The 13,053-nt window shown below is 37.3% G+C and overlaps 2 protein-coding genes across 3 annotated transcripts; one reads left to right on the plus strand and one right to left on the minus strand.

The window, feature by feature from the left end:
• Positions 1 to 1,704: 1,704 nt before the first annotated feature.
• LOC140782914 (uncharacterized) lies at positions 1,705 to 11,128 on the plus strand. Of its 2 annotated transcripts, XR_012107967.1 has the most exons (12): positions 1,705 to 1,975; positions 2,880 to 3,034; positions 3,118 to 4,153; positions 6,384 to 7,138; positions 7,218 to 7,283; positions 7,372 to 7,552; positions 7,631 to 7,726; positions 7,874 to 7,940; positions 9,513 to 9,678; positions 9,831 to 10,547; positions 10,648 to 10,732; positions 10,827 to 11,066. XR_012107967.1 is itself a non-coding variant. In XM_073129793.1 (11 exons), exons 1-10 carry the CDS (start codon positions 1,919 to 1,921, stop codon positions 10,522 to 10,524), a joined length of 3,273 nt encoding a protein of 1,090 aa, XP_072985894.1. In that variant the 5' UTR covers positions 1,705 to 1,918; the 3' UTR covers positions 10,525 to 10,547; positions 10,648 to 11,128. The 2 variants fall into 2 exon arrangements, 1 of the variants encoding a protein (XP_072985894.1); XM_073129793.1 differs by having other exon boundaries at positions 10,648 to 11,128.
• An 843-nt stretch (positions 11,129 to 11,971) lies between these two features.
• LOC140781376 (U-box domain-containing protein 39-like) lies at positions 11,972 to 12,853 on the minus strand. The gene has a single exon (XM_073127324.1). The coding sequence runs from the start codon at positions 12,851 to 12,853 to the stop codon at positions 11,972 to 11,974; it is 882 nt and encodes a 293-aa protein (XP_072983425.1).
• Positions 12,854 to 13,053: the final 200 nt, after the last annotated feature.

Genomic DNA, 13,053 nt, shown 5'->3' on the forward strand with positions numbered 1-13,053 from the left:
GATTGAGCTTATGTTTATTTTTAAACTAGTTTAGTGAACAATAAATTGGTTTGGCATCCTACATTAGTTTAAGGTAAAATGGGTTTAAGTCTATCTACTTAAATTCATTCTTCTTTCTCCTCCCTTCAGCCATCAAACTAATTTATATTTACTAATAAAATTTAATTATTATTTTATTTTTCAAAAGACATCTATTTAATCAACTATTATTTCTCTCCTCTCTTTAAAAAGATACTTTAGATTTTTCTGACATAAAATAGCGTTTGAATGCACTACTTTTTTATGTCATATTAAGTGTAATTATGATATTATTTAACGCTTTACAAATAAACACCTAATTTTTCTAAACAAATTTAAATTTTGAAGTATCTTATTCAATGTTAAGAAATGATAATAGCTAACTAAATTTTGGAGTTAAACCTATAACCAAACATTAGATTAGAGTAAACCTAGTACTAGTGTAGTAGCTAAACATTAGATTAGGGTAAAATAGGTTTAGGGGCAACCTAGTTATCCTCTCTCCGCCACTCATCTATCAAACTTTATATTTACTAAACTATCATTTTGCCTTAATAAAACACATCGCTTAAATCATTTATCAATCCGATTGTTCTCTTCCCTCTCATCTATCTACTGTAAAATAATATTTTAGTTATTTAACATAAAACGTCTCCTAAATTTACTATTTTTATGTCATATTAAAGATACTAATAATGACATTTTTTTTTTCAACGTGACCAAAGCAAGGTTAAAAAAAAAGGGTGTCGGTAACCACGTTTTTGGTGCTAATAGCGCTCCAAACGGAGTATAGTCTGAGATATGAAATGATCCCACAGTACTCAGGGAAACAATAAAGAAAGAGATTTATTATTATTATTTTTTTGTCGAACTACTGTTGGAGCTCAACCACTGTAATAATTCTACAGGCCTCTTTTTGTTCCCTTTTTGTCTTCGTGGTATACTGGTATTCGTCTCTGGGTTGAAAAGTATTGGATCAAACTTCAAAGTCTTACCTGGCAAGTCAATACCTGCCCAAAGGTTATTTTGTGATTACAATTGACTGCAGAAGAAGTGACATAATATAATGCAAATTGGGCTCACTTTCCAAAAGGGAGATTAAAGTTGGAAGGACCTATATACATTAACGTCAAATTTTCTTTATTTGTTCCTAATTTTGTCATAATTTAATTTTTTGGTAGTTTATACCTCACACAGGGTTAGGCCCGATTCCAACCAATCCCCTTGTAATTCACACCTAACTATTTAATCTCACTTGTGCAGTTGCATCGATTAAATTTTCTATCCAGAATTAACGACGTCCTAAATGCTGAAATTAATGTGATACATCAGGGCTAATGGGTAAATTACTTTTACCATTCTCAATTCCAGCTGTATTTTACAGGGATAATTAAGTACTTTTACGTTCTCATTAATATTGATTAACTGTTACAATTTTAAATGCTTACAATATCATTTACTCTCTTTTTCTTTGATAGAAGTTATGAAAACAGTCAGTCTTGGGTTTTTGGCCCATGGAGGCCTTCTTTAAACTTAAACAAGAGAGGTCCAAAGAGCTAATCTTTATACCACCACGTGTCACCTACGAATCCTATCGAATAGTCTGGTTCTTTTCGTCATTTCCGGATTCCCGCCTCTGCGCCAATTTAATTCCCTCTTCCATTCCTTTTTCCTCTTTTTATCCTCGCACACAGAGGGGGGGAGAGAGAGAGAGAGAGAGAGAGAGAGAGAGAGAGAGAGAGAAAACAAATAAACAAAAAAGAATAGGAAACAAAGATCGGAAAAAAGCGCGATAGGAATGAGGGAGGCAACCCTTCTCCAGAGGCTGGGAAGCGCGAGGAGCTCGCGCTCGCGAAGAAATTAGGGTTAGGGTTAGGGTTTCGATTCCCCGTTCCCCCGAATGGATTCCCCCGAGGCCACCTCCAAGCCCTCCTCCTCTGAATCCCCACCGGTTAAGGTACCCCCATTTGACCCCGCCCCAATCTCGATTCCGATCTCTTTCATCTTCCATTGATGCAAGGCATTCATTTCCTCTTTGTTGTGTTTTGAGCACTGCGATCTGCTGGTTCGTCTACTTTTTTTGACGATGTTTTTCCTTTATTAACATACTTTGATCGATTTGTTTCTCAGTCCGCTTCTAAACTGTTGCCGGTTTCTGGATTACCTTTATAGGTTTTGAGGTGGATACGAGTGATTTGAGTTTGTCGCCTTTTGCTTGTGAATCCCGGATCAGTGAGTGAAGTGAAAAAAATGGGTAGCAGAAGAGTTGTAATTTATCGCTTTGAAGTTTTTTTTTTTGGTCAATGTAGATAGATTACACTCCTCGAATTGCAAGCTAGTTTTCGTGGTTAGGGTCGCTGGGATTCTTTTTTCTTAATTCCCTAAATTGTTGTTCGTGAGAAATTTCAATTTTTACCAACTGGTGTTTGCGGAAGGGATTTTTTCAGGAATGTCTAACAATTGTATTGGCTTTTATGTGAGGAAAGCCGCTTACTTATGATATCACTCTGAATTTGCTGGTCTAGTTGCTTGATCTATATCTTATTTACCAGGGTTTCTCCTTAAGTAAATGTAAGTGGATGGGCTATTTTCATAAGTAGTCACGAGCCATTGCAGCATCTGATTGTCCACTGCTTAATTTTCTTGAAAGTTTCCTTATCTCACAAGTTTCTGATAGTTTTGACTTTTGAATAAGCACAGATTATATGAAAGAGTCTTGTGTCATATCTTTATACCTTCAATTTTGTCAATTAGCGATTCTTCTTTGTGCTGTGCTCTGCATTACGCCCTTGCCACAGCCAGATCTTCTATCTGTTATATGGATTTTGGATGCTAGGGTTCCCTTTTTCGTCCCTTTGCAGGATTCTCCTTTCTTCGACTATGTTAGCAACTTATCTCCTATACAGCTAGTCAATGTCCGACCTGCTGCATATGGAGACATCAATTTTCCATCCCCAGAACCTGTGTTTACCTCACCACACATTAATCAGCCAAGAAAATTGGATTTATTGAGAAGGTATTTATACATGCTTCATAACTGAATAGTATCATGACATGGTTAATATTACTAAAGGCATGCATTATTTTTCTCCTTGCCAGATCTGAGCATCTACCTCTTCCTTCCTCGGAAAAGCTTTCTCACTGTTATGCCATAGATGCCACATCTTTAGCTGGAAATGTTCTTGTGACTGGGCCACCTTGTCCAGATCCAGTGTCTCAGACGATAACTTGCACCCAAAAGGATTGCAGAAGTGACTTGGTGCAGGATAAAAGCAGTCCTTCAACCTCCGTTGATATGTTTCTTGTTGATCCCTTGGAAAATGGTGATAACCCTTCCAACTCACCAGATGTTTATCTGAAGCAAATTGTTGAAATGTCTCAAGATAAACACGGCAACGGCGTGAAGAAGAATGAGGTCAAGATAGATTGCAAGGAAGATATTTCACAACGTGATCCTATCAACCCTTTAGTTTCAGTGGATGATAGCCTAAGGGTTTCAGGTGCTAATTTATCTGATAGTCATGCAAATCAATTTTGCAGTATTCTTCCAGATTTGCACAGCGACTCCATCAGCATTAATGATACAAATAAAGAACCGTTTTCCAATACCGAGCAATGCATAATCAACCAGGCCTCTGAGAATTTAAACTCATCCTATCAATCTGAAAGGCATCCAGAAAAACTATCATTTATTGTAAGTCAAGCTGAAAAAGAGAAAACCTTGAAAATAACCGAGGACTGGAAGGAGACTAGTGAGAGATCACATTCTGAGGAGCTCCAACCTGTGTCTAGGAATGCTAGCATCAGTGGCGATTCTTCTGTTGTACCAGATACAGCCACACTACATGTTCTAAATTCAATGGATCAGAAAGAAAATCAGTATTTCGGGTCGAAGGATGAGGAATTAAATGATTTGAGTTGTGTCAAGGTAAACCCTACTTCAGATATTCATGGCCATGAAGCCCAAGATGCTAAGCTGCATGCTGCTGAAGGTGTGCAACTGGGCGAATTGAATTGTACCCCTCAATTCCTACCAGAATCAGTTGAGAATCTTCAAGTAGTTGATGGTCATGTTGACTGTTCAGCAGCAATTTCTCTTGTATCTGCTGCAAACCAGACTCCATGGGATCCAGAGGTGTGGTTCTCTATGTCAAACCTTACCAGGATAGTGGGTGAATTTTGTTTTGCCCTATCATAATTTTTGTAGGAATTAGATTCTTAGTTATCAGCATATACCGACAAGCCATTAATTGGACCTGCATCTATATGTTTATTAGAATTTCTGTTTAGAAATGGCTATATCAAACTAGGCCTTCAAAAATCTATTGACATTTTGTCCCTGATCATGTGTAGTAGTGAAGTGCGTATAATTTGGTTTATACCTGAACCTTTGGCCCTTGGAACTCCCTCGACATGTTATAACTTACAAGAAAGGAATTATTGTCAAATTTATATGTTAACATGGACTTTTTTGAAAAGATATTATTAACCTGGATTCAATCGGACAATAAGGAAAGCTGTGTCCAGTTGCTGGAGTAAAGCCACAGAATCTATTAGCCCTCTTTTGGTCCCTAGTTAGGGAGTTTTATATTCTAGATTAAGGAATACTACTATTAATTTGTTACCAAACATTAAATTACCCTTGATTAGAAAAACTATTCAAATTATTCTACTTATATCCTTAATTACAGTTTTACCCTTGATTTGATTAAAGTTATTTCACATGTTATGTCAAAAAATTTCTCTCATCTTTCCTTCCACATCTTATTTCACAAACTAAAGGGTTGTTTGACAACGAGATAAGAAAAACTTGGTCTTTTCAGTGGTTGGTTGGAAAGAAGAATAAGTATTGGATAAAAGTATGGCATAAGAATGGTGTTTGGTTGTGATAATTAAGAAAAATGATAAAGTTAATCAAATTGACCTTAATTCTGTTCCCTAGTTTAATTTAAATAGATTTGTTTTTATTTTTTCTTTCGAAGAAAGATGAAAAATGTAATTAGGTTAAAAATTAAATATAAATTGCAATTTAATTTTACAACTATTATATTATCTTCCCATGGTTATTTTAGAATTCTTTTTAATTTTATGTACAACTATTTAGATTTCCCATTGGGTTATTCTATTTTACAACTATTATTTCATTTAGAATTCCTTTAGAGAGGGTCAAATTAGTAATTTGGCCTTTTGGGGATGGGATATCTCAATTTTGTTATCCAAACCAAAAGCTTGGATAAAGATATCTGAATTATTCTCTTTTTTTAATCCTAGCTCTGTATTCCTTGTTTAGCAAGATTTTCTGGGATAAAGAGAGGTTTATCTCGGCTATCCAATTGGGCCTTAAAAGTTTCTGCTCAATTTTTTCACTTATCTGCTCTCTCTCCCATTACTTACCTATCTCATTTTTTACTCAAGTATGCATTGCATACTTACAAAAAATGAGTGCACTTAATTTGAATCTATATATCAAATCTAGTGTTTGAACCAATTTTCCACTTCTTATTTGTACTTTTATCTCAATTTTATGTCACATTAAAGGTAATTATTGCACTAATATTCTAGTTTACAACTAAACACCTTATTTCTTTAGTCAAGATTAGAGGTATATTTTTAAGAATAAGAAATTAGATAGCTACTCTTGATTTTCCTTAATTGGAAACGAAGTGGGGCTTTATAGTTAGTTGCCCTTCATCATCCACAAATTATATCTTGAACTAGTCACATGGTAAATCAAGTGCTTCAGGGTTTTAAGATGGCTTAGCAGGAATCATGGTCATATATGGTTGCACCATATTGTCCATTTCTGCTGACCAACCTGTGTTACATGTGTTTGATATGCTTTTATATTAAGCTTATGATGCAAATCTGGTTTTATTGTATTGATTTTGTGGAAGTTCTTCTAAGGTAGTATCGTAGTAACAAATCAGTGTTCTCTAGATTGTGCATCCATCTACTTGAAATTTTGGAAAATTTCTCTAGCAATAAGAAGCTTAAACTTTCTTGAGATTGTGCATCCATCTACTTGAAATTTTGGAAAAAAAAAGTTATAATGTACTCACCTTATGTATTATCACACTTTTTTTTTATGAATATTTAGGAGCACATTTTTCTCTAGCAATAAGAAGCTTAAACTTTCTCGGAGATTGCTTTATTAGTGTAAACTTTTTCAGAGTTTGCCTGATCATTACACTTTTCTATTCTTTTTTTTTTTTAATATGCAAGACATGCCATGCTAATGTCTATTGTGCCGTATAGGAACCTGAATCTCTTCAGATTTTACTATTCCTTTTAGCTACTTGTACTGCTATCTTGTGTTGTTCTTATGTTACTCTACTTTGAATAAAATCAATATGGAATTAATATAGGATGCTACTGCTCAATATCAACGTGGTATGCGCAAACGGTTGCAGTTTGATGCTGTTGAGAATCATAGATTGGCTACTTGGTGCAACAGTGACTCAGGGAATTCTTCGAATGAAGTTTCCAGGACAGAGTCAGAACAAGTTCCTCCAGACATGCATGCTGCAATTGCTTCTAATGAAATTTCCAGTACAGACAACAGCAAGCTACTCGTTCGATCAATCTCTGGAAATGAATTGCGCAAACCATTGTTGAAGGTCGATAAGAATGGCCGAAGAAGAGTGATCTCGCCTCGAAAGGCTCCTAAACCATCTGGCATTGGGCTACATTTAAATAGTGTTGGAGGCATTGGACAGATAAATTGTAAGTTGAACATGCCCTCATCTGGACCAGATTTAGGTTTGCAACAAGAAAAACCAGTTTTGGGGTCTAATGAATCTCTATCACTACATTTGTCCGATTCCATACCCTCACCAGCCCTAATAGGACACAGCTCACTTCCATTATCCACAAGTTCAGAGAGATCCTCACCTTATCCTGCCAGTGATAACAGTATAGAGGAGCATCAAGACAATCAGGTGTCAAAACAGCCAAACAGTTCTGCTGATTATCAATCTTTACTAGATGCCAAATCCCTTCATAGTTCTTTACAGTCCCAACTTAACGATCGCTACATGACCCCTTGTAATGTGAAAAGGCTACTTTCAGAGGACACTGCCAGATCTGAAGAGTCGAGTCAAACAAGTCCTAGAAAGAAGAGGTAGGTGCCTAGTATTGCTGATTGTTATGACATTTCAACTTTTTCTTTCCCTTTTTATTTCAAAAATGAGGGCTTTCAGGAAGAAGGCTTCTGAGGATGAAGGCCACAAACGCTGTAACTGTAAGAGATCAAAATGCCTTAAACTGTAAGTGGTCCTTTGGAGATGTCTGGGCATATGATTACCTTTTTCTACTTTCACTGTAAATGTTATTTGTCCTTTTTTGTGGCTGCAGATATTGTGACTGCTTTGCTGCTGGACAATTCTGTTCTGAAGCCTGTGCGTGCCAGGACTGCTCCAATAGGACTGAATATGAAGATGCAGTGCGTGAAGCCAGGCAACAGATAGAGTCTCGAAATCCACTAGCATTTGCCCCTAAGGTTGTGTTGCGCAGCCAACCAAACCAGGATAACGATGTAAAGACCTTCTTACTTATCATCTTCTAGAGTATTTCTTACCATATGAGTAACAATTAATGCTCTCATACACTGCAGGAGAATAAGGGTGTCACACCCACCTCAGCCAGACATAAAAGAGGATGCAATTGCAAGAAGTCGTTATGTCTTAAAAAATATTGCGAATGCTATCAGGTTTCTAAAACATCTATACTGTTTGTCTCAATCATTTATTTCCTTTAAGATTGTACTGATTTTTAATTTCCTCTCTCTCTCTCTCTCTCTCTCTCTCTCTCTCTCTCTCTGTGTGTGTGTGTGTGTCTTTGTATTGTTTTCCTGAAGGCTGGTGTTGGATGTTCCTTTGGATGCCGTTGCGAAGGTTGTAAGAATACATTTGGCAGGAAAGACGGTAAGAATATGAAGCTAAATTCTATGCCTCAGTAGTTTTTAGTAATATAAGCAAATTATATGACAGTGAATTCTCTATTTCTGTTCATCCAGTGAGCTTCCAAACTATAAACTTTATCTTTTCATTTAGATCTTCTCTTCAATTTGAGAGGCAACTGTTCCTTGAGTACAGTAATATATATTATAATTTTAGAGATGGCCCTTTATTTGAGTAAATGTGTTTTATTGTTATATATATACTTTATGGTGGAAATAGTAAAATATAATCAGCCACTTTCTCCTATGCATCAATTTTTTGAGGCACTTTCCATTGTACACTCCCTCATGTAGGAAAGGTGAAAAAAGGGATCCTCTAGGGTCAAGATCTTTGATAAACTTATTAGTGGACCTAATAAGTGTCTTGGGTCCAATTCCAATTCAGACTTGAGCTTTTTCCAAATTCTAGCAAGTTGAACTCTTGTAGATGTATGTTGTGGATGATGATGGTTCGCATAGATGTTGCTTTAAAATATTAAACAAGGTCTGGCCACCTAGTATTGTGGAAACAGTAGATTTCGTGTTTGCTGCATTCTAGTCCAGTGCTGCATCAGAAATTTTGAATACTGGTCCTATTAAGAATAAAAGGTAAGATTTGTCATGGCAAACTGCAATTCATAGCCAAACATAACCAATGATTTAAGTTGAACACAGTTCTGAATTACTTCCGATACATATGAGAGATTTTTTTTGCACATAGGCTGGCAAAATCTTTTGAAGGAATCTGTTTTTATGCGTCGTAGGTTTTCTCCTTTATTCTTTCCTGACGTTTCTCAAAACATTTTTATGATAGGTATTGAAGGGTAGGATAATCAGATATAGATAATGCATATTCGTAAGTGTTACAGTGATATTACTAGTATTCTGTTGTTTCTCATCTATAATGTCTAGTGCTAAGAAAAACATGTTTGTCATTTAACAAGAACTAGACACATATTGCTAAAAGAAATTGGCCTCCTCACAAGCTCCTGGTAACATACAGTGTTAGTAGGTCAAAGCTATGAAGTCTCACATCACATTACTGGAAAGGTCTACTTTTTTTTTTCTCTCTTTCCCTTGAATCCACTTTAGGGTTAAACATTGCAAGTGTTTCTATCCCACTAAATGATGCATTATGAACTACACACATTTCTATCTTTTGAAAAATTCTCTCTGCAACCTGATTGCTTAGAAAGAATTCATTGATGAAAAGAGAGCTATTGTGTTGGATGGACTATCAGTAAGATCTTGGAGCACCTATTGTCAAGCTTTCATCTGTACACACTGATTGTTCAAAAAGAAGTAATAGCATGATAATAGATGCTTGGAATGAATTCTTTGTTGGCCTTAACTATCTTGTCAATTATGGTCATTGTCTAGTCAACGCCAACTACCTTTTTATAGATAGACGGAAGAAAAAGAAAGAGCTTCATACACTAGATACCTACTGGTCTGCTTACTCATTTGCAAGCAACGTACAGAATATTTTCTAAAAGCATTCTTTGATACTATTCATTTTCATAATTTTGCGTGTGTCAGCATTCATTTTTTTCTGTAGGTTGTGGCGAGTTAATTGAAATAGAGCACAAGTCCTTGGAGAGAGACCAGGAGAAACATCCATGCGAGGGCAAACTGGAACGAACAGGAATCAATAGGGAAATGATCAGCATAGCAAAACACCATCCACGCCTCTCTCCTCTTACCCCATCTATTGAAGGTTCAAAGTACGACTCGATCTTTACAAAGCTTGTGCTTGCATTTGTTTATGCTGCAAACTGTAGAAACTTATCCTCACATTGTCCTATGTTAGCACACGAGTGTTCTTCTCGCTAAAATGCCTACCATTCTCTCTGATTTTTCTCAATTACCTACACAGTGGAAACAATGTCCCAAAGTCTCAGAAGCTTCCTGCAAGCTATTATACTTCACCGGAATCTGGAGCATTACATTCGTCATATTATGAGGAGTCTCCTAGTTCTCCAATGAATTCAATGAGCAATAGTGCATTTGGAAAGGCAGGAGAAGAATTGTCTGCGGTCTCCTATAACCAGGATAATAGTTCACTAACTTTGGCTTCATTTTCACCTGGATGGGATGGGTTTCCTGACATATGTAATCTTAGCCCCCTTCCAAATCCTTCACCAGGTGCTAGTGATGCTTGTGCACCATCTAAAACCAGAGATCATAAGATTATACAGACAAAATTGCTCCAAGGAAGTGCTCGCTTGTCTGCTGGTTCCCTTTGTTGGCGTAGCTCACCAGCTACTCCATTATGCCAGTTTGGTGACAGAAAGATCTTACTGGAGCCAGATTCTGACAGTGCCCTGCCCAACATCCTGGAGGATGATACTCCAGAGATTCTGGATGACACATGCTTGCCAATCAAGGCTGTGAAGGCAAATTCTCCTAAACAGAAGCGGGTTTCCCCTCCACAGAGACGCTTGTATGAGACAAGATCCAGTTCTTCACCTAGTCTGAGAAGTGGTCGCAAATTCATCTTGCAGTCAGTGCCTTCTTTTCCTCCACTTACTCCTTATAGTAATAATAATAGAGGAAAAGGATCATCGTAGTGCCTTCTTAAGTTCATGTCAAGGTAAGTGCAGTGGACATTTTTCAGTGTTGTGTAAATCATTATTTTGTTTGAGGTCATTCTGAAGTGATTTGATGTATATTTGCAACTTTTTCTTCTTCAGGAAGTTTCTCCCTTTAGTTGGTGAATGGAACAAATCCACAGGGGACTCCAATCACAGCAAAGCCGGGCGTGATTGACTGCCAGTGGTACCTTATTTTCATACTTATGGCTAAAATTCCTAGCATTCTGTTCAGTGTTCCTTATGTATTGCTTGAACATAACATTCCATTCAAAACTCAGAAGGAATGCAGGAACCGTAAATACTCATAAATCGGGCAATCAAGTACTGATTGTTGCAATTCCCTTGGCTGGCAATGATGGCGGTTGGCTTTGTAGTTACTCCTTTTAACCGTTGCCTTCTGCTGCACTAGGATTAACTTTAAATAGGCTCTGCATAATTTTCAGAAGGCCTTGTAGTTATTTTTGTCAACCGCCCTTTGAATGTTGCATAATCTTACACATGTTATCCTTACCCTCCTTTGTACCTTACATGTATCATGCCTTCTGAAATGAAACAGTTAAAAGGAGCATTGCGGTGGCTATTGTCCATCTTATTTGGATGGAGAGAATGATAAGAGAAGAGATAATTTTCCTCATTTTTGGATAGAAATTTTAGAAGAGAACAGGACAGAAAACGAGAAAGAAAAAAAGAATTTTTACAAATTATACTTTACATTTTATTTATTTTATGATTTACATTCGTATTTAAGAATTTTATAAATTATTGTTTTCTTTTTTTTTATAATTTTTATTTAACATCTTAGATTAACTTAACGATTTTAAAAAATATTTTATTATAATATATAAAATAATTTATAAATATTTAAATTACTCTTATTTTTTTGTCTTTTTTGTGTCAAAAGACAGAAAAGAAAGGAGGAAGGAGAGGTTAAAAGATGAGAAAATGTGAGAGTGGCGATAGTGGAGGAGGTAAGTGAAAAAGATACGAAGAAATATAAAAAAGTAAAAGATAATAGTGGGAGTATTTTAGTAATTTGATTGATATTAGTTAATTAAAATAATGTTATGGTGTTAAATAAGAATTATAGGAGAAAATAGAAGGTGGGTTATAAAATTCTGACGGGATAAAAATCACAAAATAGTTAAAAGGTAGTGTTTGATTTGTAAAAAATTAAAAAAAAAAAAGTTACTTCTAACAGTCAAATTTTTTTTAAGCTCCAAATGTGAAGAGAGGCAAAGAAAATAAATTCTTTATCTTTTCTCTCCGTCCGAACATACTAGGTACCATTGTTGAAGGTAGTACTTATTGTTGAATAATTGATTGCAATAATACATCTTCAGGTTACATTCTAAATTACTGAGTAGGTATTTGGTTAGAATCATACAATTTGCGCATGAGTCAAGCAAAGCAGTCAGGGTATCTATCAACTTAAATCCAGATCATCCTCCATCATCATCCTCATGAGAACTCCGGCCTTCTCCCGAGCCTTTGCCGAGCCACGTATCGCCAAATCTGCAACAGACGACAACAAGTCGTGCTTCTTGGCTGCCTCTTTCATGCCCTGCTGGCTCTCCTCAAACAACCTGACAAGTATCTCTGCAGCATTCTCCCTGCTCGCCATGCACCCTTTCTGAAGACCATCAGCCAACAACTCCCCAACTCCATCTACTTCCTGTATCGCTTTAATGCCTTCCTTGTACCTCGCCAAGAGAGCAAGTATGGTGAGCGACGCAGCAAGGTCCTCTACAGGACCTTCAAGGTTCTTAAGCAGCAATGGAACAGCTCCAGCCCTCAAGGCGAGGGTGCAATTGCCATGATACTGCATGAGCTCGGCTAGAGAACTAACAAGGTAGTGGATGGCAGACTCGTGTGCGTGACCCCGGAGCGCCTCGACGATTACTTCGACGGTGCCCGCGACGCCAAATTGTGCCTTGTTCTTGTCCAACATGGCCAGGCTGCAGATTAGGGAGGCGGCGAGCTTTCTGGCCTGCGGAGATCCTCCGGGTGAGAGGAGGATGGAGTGGAGGTGGTGGATGAAGTGGGTGTTGGCCAAGGGATGCTTGAGGTTTGGGTTGAGGGAGAGGTTGAAGAGGATGGAGAGGGAGAGGATTTGAGTGGTGTGGGATTTGGAGAGGGTGAGGAGAAGAGGTACGGCTTCATGGGTCTGGAAGAGGAGGTTTCTGTTTTGCATACTGACCTTGGTGAGAGAAGAGAGGGTCAAGAGGGCGTTGTTTTTAGCTTCCGGGGAATCTGATTGGGCCTGAGCTAGGCATTCGGCGATAGTGTCGCTGGTTTGGGATGCCATGGCTACAGGTTTAGTGTTACTGCCCTACCCGTGGATATAGTGTGTTGTGATCCTTTCATTGGAAGAATCCCTCGACAAAAGGTCATGCTTCCCATAGTAATTATCGATCAGTCCAAGGTCATAATACATTGATCAGCTACATAGATTTGGCCATTTGTGGCATGTCCACTTAAGCAAGAATTATCGATCAGTCCAAGGAC

This window comes from Typha latifolia, chromosome 2 (genome assembly GCF_019914945.1).
Source record: "Typha latifolia isolate L0001 chromosome 2, TyphaL0001v2, whole genome shotgun sequence".
NCBI classification, from domain to species: Eukaryota; Viridiplantae; Streptophyta; class Magnoliopsida; order Poales; family Typhaceae; genus Typha; species Typha latifolia.

Excerpts from the sequence above, each read along its gene's own strand:
- LOC140782914 (XM_073129793.1), top strand. The coding sequence starts at position 1,919 with ATGGATTCCCCCGAGGCCACCTCCAAGCCCTCCTCCTCTGAATCCCCA. Across the intron at positions 7,941-9,512 it reads TACATTTGGCAGGAAAGACG|GTTGTGGCGAGTTAATTGAA; the intron begins GTAAGAATATGA and ends TTTTTTCTGTAG. Across the intron at positions 9,679-9,830 it reads CCATCTATTGAAGGTTCAAA|TGGAAACAATGTCCCAAAGT; the intron begins GTACGACTCGAT and ends TTACCTACACAG.
- LOC140781376 (XM_073127324.1), bottom strand. The coding sequence starts at position 12,853 with ATGGCATCCCAAACCAGCGACACTATCGCCGAATGCCTAGCTCAGGCC.